Genomic DNA, 17453 nt, shown 5'->3' on the forward strand with positions numbered 1-17453 from the left:
TAATTTATTCACATTTTATAATAAAGTGACAGCAGAATTAGATAAAGGAAATGACTACACCATGATACTACTGGATTTTGCAAAGGCATATGACAGATTACCACATGGAAAACTATTACAAATGAAGCATGTGTTAATGGATATGATACTAGTAGCATGCATGGGGAGGGAGACTGGCAGACAGACACCAGAGAATGGTATATGGTGGAGTGGAATCTGAAAGAATGAGGGTGACTAGTTGAGTACATTAGGTTTCTGTACTAAAGTTACTACTTTTTAATTTATATATCAGTGATATAGGGGAAAATTTTAAGTGGGGATGTTCAGCTGTTTGTTGATTATGAAAACTGGGTAGGGCAATAGTTGATAAAAGTGATGTGGATATCTTGCAGGATGATTTAAATAAATTGGCTTTGTGGACAAATGATAATGATTATCAATTTAATGTTGCAAAATGTTAGGTTATGCACTTCGGGTTGAAAAGATTGCATGCAGTGTATCATATTGATGGTACTGGATTGCAGGAAATTGATGAAGCTAGGGACTTGGGGATAATGGTTGACAGAGTTGCAGAGGACATATTGCAAAAGCTAGTAAAATAATAACTCAAAGCATACTTGGATGTGGAAAAACACATTAACATGAAAAGATAGGGAAATTATTATTCCTCTTTATAAGACTATGATTTGACCACATCTTAACTACTGTGCACAAATTTGGTCACTTGGCTTTCTTGGGGATTAGGAGGTGGTATAGAGCAGGTTTTCTCAAACTATGTTCCGCAGAACACTGGTCTTCTGCAGAAGGTGAATAAGTGTTCCGCCAGAAGTTCTCCTGGAATTTGTCATTTCATTTTCTAAGCATTTCTCATGAATAAATATTTTATAGTGGAAATATTCTGAGGAGAATAATATTCGTGAATATGTCAAAAAGCTCAGACTGAGAACGCCTAATAACATCTGTGTAGCAAATGTTAGTGACCAAGCCATGTATTTTTATCGTTAATTTTTACACATTGAAACCTTTCAACATTTTGGAAAGGGAATACCGCTGTATATGACCGGTCATAAAAATTGCTTGCAAGCCGATTACAACAATGGGCAGCGTGTCCTCTGTTCTCAAAACTGAAAGAAATAACATCTGTGTTGCAAATGTTAGTGACCAATCAGCAAGGAAGTATAAAGAAAATTTTTCCACTAAAATTAAAGATCAAGGTAGTCTATATCCAGTTCTCAGATCTAGTAATACTGAATACTTTCTTCTAAAGTTCGTATTGTAGGGTGAAAGTTTCGAAACCGTAGTGTGGAGTTTTTTAAAAGTAAAATTTAAATCTTTTAAAAAAGATTAAAATTTTACTATGAATAAGAGACAAGGGACTTTGTTTAATTTTGGTATTAAGAAATCTCTTATTGAAGGTGTTTGTGATGCAACAGATAATGAGTCATCCACCACCAGCTTACAAAGCGATCTCCAGGATGTACAAAAGGAGGGGAAAACTACCAGCTCATAGGAGAAAAAGTCTGCATTCACTTGTAAGCACTTATAATAATCTTATAAATTTTTGGTGATCTGAATGGAAATGAAAATGAATGGAAATGTCAATGAAAATCAGCCCAAATTAATTTAATGAAGTTGGCCTGAGGAAATATGCTACAAGATTTCATTAGTCCAGTGATTGATAACTGATTTAAATGTAATTTTATATTTGTCAGCATCTCACACCATATACATAAGTGTACTAATACTCTTTATGATTATGCCATAATTAATTATTAATATTGTAATGTGTTAATAATTAATTATTAATTAATACATCATAAAATAACCAAGGTGTTCCGTTAAAATTTCAGGATTTGTGAAGTGTTCTGTTGTAGGAATAGTTTGGGAAACGCTGGTATAGAGGATTCACTGATGAGTAACTGAGATGATGACGTCTGTAGAATGCTCCCTATGAGGATAGGTTGAAGTTGTGTGGTTTACAAAGTTTGGTTGATAGGCAGAAAAGAGGGGACATAATAGAAACTTATAAGATTTTAAAGGGAGTTTATAAAATTGATGCAAAGAAAAAATTTCAATATAAGACAAATAGTGAAAGTACCAGATGTCATAGTGGAAGTTGTGTAAGAATGTGATTAGTAGGGATGTGTAGACTCATTTTGTTGCATGGAGATTGGTGAATGAGTGAAATGGATTGCCGGAATTAGTTGCGAGTTCTCTAATGGTGAATGAGCTTAAGGGGAAGTGTGCTAGGTTTTGTGTGTAAAATATTTATTTTGCGTCTTCTGTGATGAATCTCAAGACTCCATTGAGATACTGTATAATAATAATAATAATCATGCAAAGATTTTGTTGCTGGTTTTCTTGGTGCTGAGGATATATTGGAAAGGATCCAGAGAATACTAACTTAGGTGATAACTGGTCTCTGAGATGTGGGATATGAAGATAGATTGAGGGAATGCAGTTTGTAAAGCCTTGTGAAAAGGTGAGGTAGGGGATATGATTGAGACATTTAAGTTGGTAAAGGGTTGTACCAGGTTAGTATGGATGAAATTTTTCATAGAATGGTGAAAGGGGACATCCATGGAAACTGTATAAGGAGGATGCTCCTTATACAGTTTTCATACAAAGCAACTGCTCCTTATGTTCTTGTGATGAACAAGAACATAAGGAGCAGTTACTTTGCATGGAGAGTGATTGTTCTGTTGAACGTATTGTCTGACATTGTGGTGAATATATTCAATGAATTTTAACACGTTCATTGCCACTCTACTTCGGCATAGTCTGTTCCCATACGCCAAGCAATTTCACTTCTTCAAGGTCAGTACGGTAATCTCGTTGCCGGCGGTAAGCGTCATACGAGTATACTCGTAGTTGGCTTGTGCAGAGCATATACTGTCTATGAGAATACACAGTTTTGATGCTAGCTCCACAAGCCAAGCATTTTCACTTCTTCAAGGTCAGTACAGTAATCTCGTTGCCGGCGGTAAGCGTCATACGAGTATACTCGTAGCTGGCTTGTGTAGCTGGTTTACCAACTACGGGTATACTCGTAGCTGGCTTGTGTAGCTGGTTTACCAACTATGAGTATGCTCGTAGCTGGCTTGATTAGCTGGTTTACCAACTACGAGTATACTCGTAGTTGGCAGCGAACGTGTTAAGCTCAGTTTGGTGGGTTTTGTGTGTCACATTGTGTGCTTCATTTTTGATGAGTCTTTTGACTCCATTAAAGTCCGGTGTTAATAATAATAATAATAATAATAATAATAAAGTAAATACAACAATCCCTTGATTAGTGTGCCTAATGCATTCTTTAAAACAGGCGCATTAATCGAAAATGCACTATTCAAATATAATAACCTATGGGAAAATGTATAATTCGTTCCTCAAATTTCTTTTTTGAACCTTAATTTTTTTATAAAAGAATTAAGGTATGTCTCAGGGCCTAGTTAAAGGAAAACCATGAAGCTGAAAGACAATAAAACATATTCAGAATATAAATTTTATTATTATTCGTAGTTTGGCTGGTATTTTGTTTCTTTTTTTAATACAACCGATGGTATGGCCCTATTGCCTCTTCTACTCTTCTGCAAATTTTACTGCTTCTCTCTTCATCAGGGTCAGCCTCTAAGCATTGCTGCTTAAAAACTTTGATTGTACTAAAAATATTTTCGAATTGTTTCTGTGAAATCTCTTTTGGCTGACTATCAGTTGTTAAATTTTCTTCATATTCTCCGGGATCTTCCCGCTGTGCATCTAATTATATCAGGTCGAAATCATTCAGTTAATCAGAATGAGATTTAATTAACTCTTGGATGTTATCATTGAAGGGAAGAAAGAAACAAAGGACGTATGAATTGGTCGCCAACATGCGAAATCACATGTTTTATAGATAAAATTTCCCAACTGTTATACAAGCAAAATAGTTACCACTTTAAAAACTACAATGATCATAAAAGAGAAGTTAATTTCCCAACGTGTAATAATAAACAACTCATCCCAGAAGACGGATTGATTACCCTATCATCGGAATGGATTCTTCTTTTTGTGACATGCGCAGAAGTGTTGAAGGGTCTTGAATCTGTGGGCGTACTATAGCAGACGACATAAATTTTGGCGGAAAAAATTTGGAACATAGTGTACATGGAAGTAGTGTAGTATGCCATTAAAAATAATTTTGTAAAATGTTTTAAATCGGTAACTAAATTATTTCATTCTGGTGAGTGATTTTTTAAAATAGTTAGCCATAAAAGTGTATAGATAGAGAATTTTTAAAATCTGTAACATTTATTTTTAAGATGTATATAGGCACACTAATTGAATTTTAGAGGTTCACTAATTGAATTTGGGTATCGAAAAAAATGATGCACTAATCAAAAACATACTAATCGAGGAGCACACTAATCAAGGGATTACTGTAATATAATATACTGTATATATATATATATAGAGAGAGAGAGAGACAGGAGCTCATTTAATATCAAGCAAATTGAATATAATTTTTTTTTTTTTTTTTTTGTATATTGGTATCATCTCTTTAAGCAATATATTTTCTTTTGTGCTATTTTCTTTCAGACTTAGTGATATTGTAGAAGATCATTCAGGAGTTATGCATAGCCGCAAACGTAGCAGTTCTCTTCCTATTCCAAAAATTGAAGTTTCTTTTCACCATTCATCAGAACATAAAGACAAAGAACCTGACATATCTGGTGAAAATGATAAAATTTTGCAACACGTATTTGAATCCACTAACCATTTACCTTCTCATCACACCAGCCTGCAAGAGTTACAACTCTACTTACAAAATGAAATATATGATAAAACAAAGAAAAATCATTTCAGAACTGATGATTCTGATTCTAACAGTGAAGAAAAGCTTCAGTTAATAGAAAAAGTATCTTATAATCAAACAGATAGTTATTTTACTTCCAGGAAAGAAATTTCTTTTAGAAAGAACAACATTCTTAATAATAGTAGTACAAATAATAGTACAAATGAAAGACGATGTATAAAAGAAATAAATCCACCCAGACCTAGATCAGCACTTGCAATGCTTGATCATAAGTATACCGAAACTGATGACAATGATTATTTTGAAATATTTCAAGAAGAAATGGTACGAGGAAAGAGCATGCCAAGTCTTTACCTGAATACAGATGGATATAAACGCAGTTTAATATCACCAGGTGTAATTCTGCCATCCCCAATATGTTATGAGAATTCTAAAAAAATTCTTGCCCATCATACGTACAGTGTTCCAAATCCTATTATTACAGTAACTGAACATTCACCTGTTACATCCGTACAGTTTTTTGTCAATCAAGTAAGTCCATATTATATTAAATATGTAATACTATATTATTCTATTACTGTATAATATTATATTACTATAGATGCTAATTATATTATATTATATGTATGTAATAAAATTAATGTTGCATTAAGAATTTGTTTGGTATTGTTAATACTGTTAAAAATAAGTCATGAATGACCTTCATCACCTAAGCTTATCTGATAGATATTTTGTTGTTTTATTCAGTCTAATTATTAATGCTTAATGTTATTTGTTTTTGTTGTTATTACCTGTTCACCATGAAGTTAACAACTCACCCTGGAACTTAACACTGCTGAAAACATGTTTATTTGCTCATTCACTATTTAAAATATGTTTTGTGTGGAATATTTTGAATGAGAATATGAAAGTTGTATAGTGTAATATTTATGTAATTTCTGCATTTAATCTCAATCATTCCTGAGATCAAATATTTTCAAAGTAAGTGAAGCTAATTTTCAGGATTTCCTTCTTCAAGTCAGAAATAAATATAGTAGGCCATGTTTTCTCATCATAAATTCAAAAAGATAGAAATTATGATCATTCATGATACATTTCCTTTCTTCATTGTTAAAAGTTTTTCCACTTGGTTATATTATAAATTAGTATCCCATGTATCATGAATGATCATAATTTCTATCTTTTTGAATGTCGGGAAATTAAAATAATTATTTATAACATGGTTGTGGAGGCCATTCATTTTCCACAGATTATGGCCTCCACAACCATGTTATAAATAATTATTTTAATTTCCCGACATTTTGACCTTCATATAGAGTGCACATATATATATACACATATACAGAGACAAGCTAAATTACATTTTACACAGTATGCTGAAGAGACAATGAATTGATCAATGATTATTCTACTGGCCTGACCTCTAGTGGAAATAAAATAAAATTACTATAAATGAAATAAAATAAAATAACTACATCAAAGCTATATTCTATTTAAGACAATATCAGAGAAGCATTCTTTCATATAGATAGTTTTGTTATAGTAAAAATGATGTCTTAATTTAACATGACAATTGTTATATTAGATTTAAGATCCTGGATTACTTATGGTTCTATTTATAATTAACTCTTAGGGAGAAAGGTTAAGTGGGTAGAATATGCACCTTCCATATTCTTGGGATTTTTGCACCCTCATTATTGTTAAGATTAGGGTGGTTGATAGAATCTTACAAGCCTCCTTTAAATTTATGTTTATACCATGTTTTGATGTGATGTAAACAACAGGTGCTTTTCCAGTCAATTCTATGTAAAGTGTTCAGGGCATGATCAGAAAGACCAGCTTGACCATAGTTATTATATTTAATGTGTCGTTTATGTTCCTTTTTGCTGATAGGCACTGTGCATCCTGTTTCCCCTATATAGGACAAATTACAGGTGCAATGAATACTGTATACTTCAGGGTGGGCCAGCGGAGGGAGTGGATCCTTGGATGAGTTGAATAAGTTCTTTAATTTTGCAGGAGGTTTAAAGGTGACGTTAAAGTTTTATTCATGTAGTATTTTTTTATTTTATGGAATGGTTACAGTTTTATTGTAGTCTAGTTTATTTTTGTTTTTAAGTGAGGTCTTGTACAGAATTTTGTTGATAGTGTTTTGGCTGTAACCATTTTTTAGGAAGGTATTGCTGATAACTTTTAATTCATCTTTAAGTGCTTGTTAATTGCAGCATATCTTCAAAGTCCTCTTTTTTTAGAGTATTAATGATGCTTAGTTTTTGTGTTGGGTGGTGGTAGGAATTTATGTGTATATATTGGCCAGTATGTGTTGTTTTTGGTAAACAGTGAAGAAAAGATGGCCAGAACGAAGACGTGTGACAAGTGTATCTAGAAACAGAAGTGTGTTCTGCTTTTCAATCTCAGTTGTGAATTGTATGCATTTGTGTTGTTTGTTTAGGTGGCTGAGGAAAGTTTCTAATGTCTGGTGGCCATGGGGTCAGATGGCGAAAACATTGTCAACGTATCTGAGCGCGTTTTGGCCATATGAAATAGCCAAAATGTAGTACATGTGCAGAGAGCACTGTGATATCTGGAGAGAATTTGTCCTGTAATACAAGGATTGTGTCACTGATTGGGACATTTGTGAAGAGGGCAGAGACATCAAAACTGACTAATATATCATCTTTTTCCAGTGTGATGTCTTTGATTTTGTTTACAAAGTGTTGTGTATTTTTAATATAGGAGTCAGAAAGACCTACCAACTCCTTGAGTGTTGATGCTAGTTTCTTGACTAAGTGATAATTGGGGGGCTGTCTATACCTTCGACTTTCAGCCGGAGTGGTGTGTTTTGTTTGCGAATCTTTGGTAGACCGTAAATTCTTGGGAACGAGCATAGTGCAGAAGTAATTTTTTAACTGTATCTTTGGGCCATGTAGTGACTGATTTAAGTAGCTTCTCCATTTTCTATTTTATTCAATTGGTTTGGTCATAGTTAACAAGTTGATAGGTGCTGTTCTCTAAGACTATTTGATTCATTTTTTTGTAAGTATGTAGTTCGATTTAGAATAACTGTGGCACTGCCTTTATCGGCTCTAGTAATTACGATGTCCAGATTTAATTTTAGTGATTTCACTGCTATCAATTCAGATTTTGTTAGGTTACTGGTTATTGTTTTCGTATGATTTAAATTTGAAATGTTAGAGGTTTCTAAATATATTGTATCTATGGTGGTTGGGATAAATCTTAAGCTTCTTTCTATATGGTAAATAAAATCAAGTTTGTTAATCATATTCTGGGTGACTGGGCAAAGTTTAAACCTTTGCTGAGTATCGAGAGTTCAGCATTGTTCAGGGCATGGTTAGGTTGGTTTGCAAGGATATGTGCTTTGCATTATGGGTACTAAGGCAAGTGATATGAAGTCATTAGTCTCTGTATATGAGTTGCCCAGTCTTAAAGTTACTTCACATGTACAAAGGATTAAACAAAGAATATAATTTCTTGGCATCTTTAATTTATAGTATAAGCAAGTGTAAAACTTTCAACATCTATTTCTAATCCACAGAATTTTAGTAATAAGGTGTGACATCTTTTGGCTAATTGTATATGGAAATATGAGTATGACAAATATGTATATGACTTCTGCATTAATTTGAGACATCAATAAAGGTTGAAACCAGCCTGGTTATTGACCCCTCCCTTCCCATAATCCATAGCATTATACATGTCCCGCAAGGATATGTGCTTTGCATTTTCGGATACGAAGCAAGTAATGTGAAGTCATTAGCCTCTATATATGAGCCAGGCCCAAGTGGAGATACCAAGCAGAATCATTCGCAAGGGCATCTCTACCGATAGGAGTTGCCAAACGGTGTGCCACATTTTTATTAAATTACTCTTGATTTAGAGAAAGATGTTGAAAGTTTATTTTTCACTTGGTTAGACTATAATAAATTTAGTTTAATCCTTTATCCAAGTGTGAGCAAACAAAGTTTGCACCTGAAAGTATTTTCAGGACTGGGGTATGGTGGTACAACACCGGCAACTCGTTGCAAAGGTGGAGCAAGCTAACAGCACTCCTATCTCAGTATCTCCCATAATGCAAAACACATCTCCTTGCGGATATGTATAATGTTATGCATTAAGGGAATGGCCACTATCCAGACTAGTTTCGTCCTTTATTGAGGTCTCTTCAGTGGGAACCAGGCTCAAGTGGAGATACCAGGCAGAAGCATTAGCAAGGTCATCTCTGGATGAGTACTCTGGATGTCAGTAAAGCTGTGGGAGTGGATGGTATTTCACCACGAGTTTTGAGAGAATGTGCCAAAGAACTGACAGCTCCTTTGACCTGGATTTTCAGTGAAAGTCTGGCTACGGGAAAGGTGCCCAGGGAATGGAAGGAAGGTAAGATAGTGCCATTGCATAATAAGGATGGTAGCAGACTGGAAGTGTCTAATTATAGGCCAGTTTGTGTGGCATCAGTAGTTGTTAAGATCTTGGAGAAATTAGTGAGGGACCATATACAGCATTGGGCAGATGAGGGTCATGTTATCTGTGAGAGTCAACATGGATTTGTGAAGGGGACACTCGTTTTAGTAATATGCTAGCCTTTTATATTAAAGTTACAAGAGCAGTAGATTAGGGAAAGGCATATACTGCTATTTTCTTGGATTTAGCGACGGCATTTGGCAGGGTGTCACATGATAAGCTGATATTTAAGTTGCAGCACATGGATCTGGATGTCGGGTTGACCAACTGGATTCAGGGCTGTCTGATAGGTATCAGAGATTTGTGTACGGTGGGGCAGTTTCAAGGAAGCAGAGGGTTACAAGTGGTGTCCCACAGGGCTCAGTACTGGGACTTATACTGTTTAACCTTTACATTAATGACACTATCAGTGGATTGCAAGGGGATAGTCAGTTGTTTGCAGATGATTTGAAGCTGGGAAGGGTTATTAGTAATAGTTCAGATGAGGCAGCCGTGCAAGAGGATTTGAATAAGCTAGACAGATGAACAAACGACTGGGGGTATCGGTTTAATGCAGTAAAATGTAAGGTCTTGAGGTTTGGGACACCGATGGGATGCTGCATACTCTATGGGAGGAGTTAAACTGGAGGAAGTAGGGGAGACAAGAGATCTGGGGGTTGATGATTGATAGAAACCTGAAATTTAGCAGTCATATTGCAAAGGTGGTGAAGGTAATTTGTGAAGCATTAAATGTGAAGCAATCACAGAGGATTGCTGCAATAATGAGAAGGACACTGACCAGCAGAGATAAAAGAGTTATCATTCTGTTGTAGAAGACTCTGATCAGACCACACTTAGACTGTTGTTTACAGATTTTGTCCCCAGGATTTTAAGGGGATAAATTAACTGTGGAAAGATACAAAGACAGATGACAAAGATGGTTTCAGGACTGTACAAGGATAGTTATGAGGATCGGCTGAGAGAATGTGGACTGCAGAGTTTGGTGGATAGAAGAAGGAGAGGTGATATGATTGAGACTTTTAAACTGTTGAGAGGTATTTACAGGGTTGACACTGGGGAGTTCTTTCACTTGGTTGAACAGCGTGAAGGAGTGATGACAAGGGCCCATCCCTGGAAGTTACGAAAGGAAACTGTGAGCAAAAGGGTGAGGAGTGGTTTCTTTGTGTGGAGGGTGGTTGAGCTGTGAAATGCATTGCCTGATAGAGTGGTGAGAGCGAGAACTGTCAATGAGTTTAAAGAGTGGTATGATAGACTTTGTGTTCCCTAGGAAGGACCGCCTGCGAAGAGTCTTTTGACTCCATGGAGGCCTGAATAATAATAATAATAGTATTATTATTAATTCCTATGTTGGTATTTTCGATTTTATAGTTGTTTGTGGTAATATATTGCTATTCTCTTATAGTGTTTAATAGTAATGGTAATAGAATATTCAGAATAATACCTATATGGCAGTACAGTATTTCCTTTTTTTGTCGAATATCATGCTTATGTTAGCTTTATGATATGTCTGTGACCCACACTGTCATCCTTTCCTGCCATACTGTTCCTGATTAAACTTCTGATACTCATTCTCACGTTCTCCTTCTGCCCAACCAAATTATTATTTCTTTTACCACCAATTTTTTTGGTAGTTTAATTCTCATATTTAAAGCCTCAGTTACTGTGCATATTCTTTCTCCTGGAAAACAAACATTGTGCTTCTTTTGATTCACAACTATAGGCTATTTCTTGATTATGTTCAGGTACGAAAGGCAATAATAAATGTAGGCAACTGATCTTTTGCTGCCTTCATAATGCCTCTTCAGTCATCATTTTTCACCTAGCTTATTTAACCTTTGGATTATACTCAGGCATTGCCTCTGTCGAATAGTTCCTGAGTAGGATTCTAGCAGCATTGATCCCTTCCCATCCAATACCCAATTCCATGATACAGCTGAAAGCCATACCCTGAGTTTGTCATCAACACTAGCCTTATATTTCCATGAATATCTTTGTCTCACTAAAGTCTTTATATGACTGGCCCCACCTAGTGATCACTTCATGGTCACCTTCATCAGCTGGAAGAAGATTTGACATACTTCATTTATAATAACATCTTCTGATAAGATGATCAAATCCTTGATTCTCGTGTGCCCTCTCTCTTGCTTACTGCCTAAAGTAGTTGTTCACTTGTCCCTATCATGGGAATTACAGAGACCAGATGGAATGGAGAAGGTCACTTCAAAGGACAGGATGGTAAGCTAATTGTTTATTCAGGAGTTCACTCAAAGCATCATGGGATAGCTGTGATAATGAAGACAGTTCAGGCATAAACCCATCTTGTTTATAATCCCATTACTGACAAGATATTTTGAATTAGACTTAAGACGCATCTTATCAATGTGTTAATCATGGTAGTTCATGCAACCCACTCAGATAGGCATGATGAAAAGAGGGAGGAATTCTATGAAAACTTACAGATTGATTTGGACTGCCTACCGAGGATAGCTGTACATTTCATCTTACGGAACTGCAAATGTGGGAAAGAGTATGAGTGTTGAGCCTGAGTGTGGCATGTTTTGTCTGGATGAACATATCACCAGTGGTGAAAGAATTTGGAATTTGCTCATGCTAACAAATTAGTTATTACCATTACCTGCTTCTAAAAACACTCATGATTGACTTATACTTGGACAACTAACATTGATAGGTCAAGGCACACCAGATTGATTACATCCTGGCTCTCCAACAGTGGAAGACAATCATCTCTGACGTGCATACTGTCCTGCAGCAGAACTGTGATAGAGACCATCAACTGGTGAGAGCCAAAGTAAAACTAAGACTCTGAAACCTTCCAAGTCAGGTACATCTCACTAGATGGGGATGTGCCTGACTTGGAAATGTCTTTCACAGACTACTCTTAATGCTTTTGACTGTGTTTAGCATGTGAAACTGTGGGAAGTAATGAAAAGAATCGTTTTCCTCAACACACTATCAGGTTGATAGCTAACTTTTACAGGGAGCAAGAAGCTATGGTAAGAACAGGTGTAGGATTAACTGATTGGCTTCAGGTTGTAAAGGGAGTTAGGCAAGAATGTCTACTTTTTCCTTACTTGTTTAGTATCTATGCTGAGGACGTTGTGCAAGTTGCATTCGATGAGATGAAGACAGAAATGAGGAGCTGATAGATTGATCAGTAATCTCAGGTATGCTGATGATACAGTACTCCTCTGTAACGACAAGGAAGAACTAGGACAAATTCTTGACAAAGTTAATGAGATCAGCAGGAACAGAAGACTTCAGCTCAATCCTAGCAAGACAAAGATTATGATTCTCAAAGGAAATACAGACAGGAAAGCTCCTGTGAAACAAGTGTACCTTGGAAGCAACATGGGGTTTATCAGTGTTAGATTTGGTGATATCCTCACAGGATGTGGTTGTGAATGACATATCAACACCAAACCAATACCTTATGAATGTGATCATGAGGTATTGGTTTGGAAGGTAGTCAAACAAGAAAAATGTTATCAAGATCTGTATGTGGAACAATAAAGTGGGTGATTATCAGATGTTTTGTAGTCAACTAGCATCAATATTTTGGCTGATGAATTGTGTAGCAAAGATGTTGACAGTGCTTGGGAAATGATAAGGCAGTATCTAACACAAGCAATGCATAACTGCATACCAATAGTTAAGCGAATAAATACAGTAGGAGTGAAATGGATGAAATCAAGCAAACAGTGTTACAAAAAGAAGTTCTTATGGAGGAAGTACAAGACAGTTTGCAGTGAACAGATGCATGAAGATTATAATGTGCAGGCCAGAAATGTGACAAGCATGGAAAAAATAAAATATGAGAGGAGATTGGCCAGTCAGGTCATAGCTAATCCAAGGGAATTTTTCTGCTATGCAGCAAGCAACAGGAAAAATATTATGGCAGGTTGATGCTGGTGGAAAGTTATGGTAGCATTATAACCATTATTTAACAAACACTTCATCAGTGTATATCGTAGTGGTGTGAAAGATGCTGTACTAGATGTAGAAGGGCCTAGGGGCCTTATTGCTATTAAGATGTTTAACTGCTCTTTCAACATCGTGCCGAATGTGAAGGAGATTCCTGGTGAGAGAGCTCCTTCAAATTTTCTGTATCCTCTCTTTTGTAGAGTTCCTCACATTATTCTTTCCATCTGTTTTTGATTTCCAGAGGCAAGAATTGGGAGAATTAAAGGTGAAAGAATTGGAGGTGTATCAAGTGTTGCTTGGGTTTAGATATGGCTGTGGGAATGGATGACATATCACCACGTAATTTTAAAGAATGTGCTAGTAAAGGGATACTAGCTAACTCTTTCTTTATTTTTAAAGAAAGAGTTAGCTAGTATCCCTTGTTCTGGTTATTTAATGAGAGTCTTGCAGTCTGTAAAGTTCCTAAGGAGTGAAAAAAAGGCAAAATCATACCTCTCCACAAGCATGTTTCGAGAACAGATGTTTCTAATTATAGATCTGTCTGTGTGATCAGAGTGTTGGAAAAATTGATTACAAATATTATAAAGGATTGGGTTGATGAACATAAGATTCTCTATGATGGTCAGCCTGGGTTTGTGAAGGATATTGGAAATTTTTTCACTTGGTTACGCCATAAATTAAAGACACAAAGAAATTATATACTTGGTTTAATCCTTTATCCAAGGGTAAGCAAACAAAGGTTGCGCCTGAAGTATTTTCAGGACTGGGGCAACTCGTATATAGAAGCTAATAACTTTGCATGACTTGCCTTAGTATCCCATAATGAAAAGCACATATTCTTATGGGTATGTATAATGCATGCAGTGGCGGCTGGTGACAATAGAAACAGGTGGGGCTAGGGGCCAAAAAGAACTTAAATTTTTCTATATTTATATAGTGGGGTCTATTATTGATTTATAGTTATTATTTCTATTACAATAATGTTTAGTCAGAATCTACTGATGCATTGAGCTATTAATTTTTTAAAATTGTTAGGACATACCATATACGGGCTCAACGTATTAATAACACAAAAACTCGAAAGATTTGCAGTTGCAGGCATAGCTCAACGGACTAGAGCAGTGAACCGGAAATCCAAAGATGCTGGTTTGACTCCAGCTGGCCGCCCTGCAAGAAGTTTTCATTTTTCAAGTGATAAAGCAAAAAAGTTATTATTTATTTTATAAATCAATGTCGAAACTTCCGAGATTCCGGGAAATAACGAGAAACGTTTTTCCAATAAACTATCGATTTTGTTTATAGTTAAAATGTATTGTTTATGGACATAATAAAAATTTAAACTTTAAAATAAATTATAACAAAAAACGACAACAATAATTAAACACTAAAAACAATAAAACAGATCAACCACTAGAATAAATAATAGGACAATGAAAGAATCGTTTGCTATTTACGTACAAATGCAGTGACTGGGCAAGACTAAACTGGCCCCAAGATAAGCGTTGCACCCGGTAAACAAACACAATCACTAGTGTACGTGCTTCACAATCAAAGAATCGTGCACTATTTACTTACGTGAAAATACAGTGACTGGGCCAGACTAAACTGGCCCCAAGATAAGCGTTGCACTCAGTAAACAAACACGATCACTAGTGCACTTGCCTCATACGTGCCCTGTGTTCTACCATATAAAATTGGGCCAGCCGTGGCTGGCACCAGAGACCGTACTAAGACATATTATGCAATATTGGCACAAAATACTACAGTAATTTTTTATTAAACAATAAAACGTGTTGGAAATAGATCACGTTTTTTTTATTGGGCTAGTTATACAAATATAGGTGGGGCCTGGCCCCTATAGAAGAGCCACCCCTGCGCCTATGCATTATGGGAAGGGTCATTACCCAGGCCGGTTTTGACCTTTCAAAACCGGTCTGGGTAGTGACTATTATATTATTAGCTTCTATATACAAGTGACTATTATATTATTAGCTTCTATATATGCCCCAGTCCTGAAAATACTTCAGGTGCAAACTTTGTTTGCTTACACTTGAATAAAGGATTAAACCAAGTATATAATATCTTGGTATCTTTAATTTATTTATGAAGAGTAGTTCTTGTTTTAGCATTCTGCTTATGTTTTATAATAATGTGACGAATATGTTAGAAGAGGGAGAATCATATACAGTGATATTCTTGGACTTTGCAAAAGCATTTGATAGATTGTCACATGATAATTTGGTGCACAAGCTGCAGAGGATGGCAACAGATAGTATATTGGTTAGTTGGATTGGAGATTGGCTCTCTGAACGATACCAGCAAGTTAGTTGTGTATGATGGGGCGTGTTTCAGAAAAGGAAAGTGACCAGTGGTGTGCCTCGGGTTTCTGTTCTTGAACCCCTGCAGTTTAACTTGTTTGTTAATGATATTTTATGTGGATTGATTAGGGATCTTCAAATGTTTGCCGATGATGCAGTTAGATAAAATTATCAGGAATAGTGCTGATGTTAATTCTCTACAGAAATATTTGAATAGATTTTTGACTTGGACAAATGAGTGGGATTGCAGTTTTAATGTTAATAAAAGCAAAGTGTGACACTTTGGGATACAGAGGCATAAGGTTACATGCTGTATTCGTAGAGCTGCATTTCAGGAAGTGGATGAGATTTGGGATCTTGGAGTGATGGTGGAATTCAGTGGATTGAAGTTCTGAAGACACATCTTGCAAAGACTGCACATTGTTTTGCTGCTATGATAAAAAGTATGTTGACATGTAGGGGTAAGGAGGTGGTGGTAGTAGTGCATCTATATACGGCATTGGTCAGACTACATATGGACTATGATTTGGTCACATAGTTTTCGTTGTGATGTAGAAACCTAGAGAAAGTACAAAGATGTATTCATATCTTTGTACCCTCTTATTCATATTGTTTCATATTTGGTTATTCATATTATCATATGGATGATAATATGAATAACCAAAGTGATATCAGGACTCTGGAGTGTTGGTAATGAAGAGTGTTGGAGAGAATGTGGATTACAGAATTTGGTGGATAGGAGGAAAAGAGGAGATATGATAGAGACCTTGAAGTTAGTGAATGGATTCTATCAGATTAATATGAAAGAAATTATAAAGGGTATGGATGTTAAGATGGGAAGAACGAGAGGTCATCCCTGGATATGTGGTGAAGGAGTGAGTGAGTGAGGAGTGGATTTTTTATGTGAAGAGTTGTAAGGAGTGGAATGCATTGCCTGAGTTTGTTGTGAGTGCAGATAGTGTAAATAATTTCAAAGCTCATTATGATAGACATATTGCTGGTTGAGTGGGCCTCCCACGATGAGTCTACTGACTCCATGGAAATTACCAAATAATAATAATAATAATATATATATATATATATATATTTGACAAAGTTCATTATCCTCTTTACATATACAGATTATTTACAAATATACCACTGAAGTATTACTATTACATTTTGTTCACTACAAATATTCAGCACAGACTGTTAAGTAAATACCTTATTTGAATACATAACTAATAATACTAACTATGTATTTTACAGTCTTTTCACATACATATTTATAATGATTCATCTAAGGTATTAAGGGAGAGATTTTTTTGATATTACTATTATTATTATTATTGTTATTATTATTCAGACCTCCATGGAGTCAAAAGACTCATCATGGGAAGTCCTTCCTAGGAAACACAAAGTTTATCAAGACATCGTGGGAGGTCCCTCCTAGGAAACACAAATTCTATCATACTACTCCTTAAACTCATTGACCGGTCTCGCTCTCACCACACTATCTGGCAATGCATTCCATGGTTCAACCACACTCCATGCAAAGAAACCACTCCTCACCCTCTTGCTCACAGTTTCCTTTCGTAATTTCCAGGGATGGCCTCTTGTCATCACTCCTTCCCGCTGTTCAACCAAGCGAAAGAACTCCCCCAGTGTCAACCCTGTAACAACCTCTCAACAGTTTAAAAGTCTCAATTTGTACCCTTTCCACCTCTCCTTCTTCTATCCACCAAACTCTGCGGTCCACATTCCCTCAGCCGATCCCCATAACTAACATTATACAGTCCTCAAGCCATCTTTGTTATCTGCCTTTGTACCCTTTGCACAGTTAATTTATCCCATTCAAATCTTGGGGACCAAATCTGAGACCAATAGTCTAAGTGTGGTCTGATCAGGATCTAATACAAAGGAATGATAACCATTTTATCTCTGCA

At 35.9% G+C, this 17453-nt stretch overlaps 1 protein-coding gene across 4 annotated transcripts in view; it reads left to right on the top strand.

Moving 5' to 3' along the window:
- Positions 1-17453, top strand: part of unc80 (unc80, NALCN channel complex subunit) — a 1852146-nt gene that overhangs the window by 290215 nt on the left and 1544478 nt on the right. For all 4 annotated transcript variants that reach the window (XM_090404461.1, XM_090404464.1, XM_090404465.1 and 1 more), the window contains one exon: positions 4573-5320. In XM_090404461.1, the coding sequence (XP_090260587.1) occupies positions 4573-5320 (748 nt within the window). The remainder of the gene's footprint in view (positions 1-4572; positions 5321-17453) is intronic.

This window comes from Typopeltis vanoorti, chromosome 14 (assembly GCF_054136105.1).
Source record: "Typopeltis vanoorti isolate ZY-2024b chromosome 14, IOZ_Tvanoo_1.0, whole genome shotgun sequence".
NCBI classification, from domain to species: domain Eukaryota; kingdom Metazoa; phylum Arthropoda; class Arachnida; order Uropygi; family Thelyphonidae; genus Typopeltis; species Typopeltis vanoorti.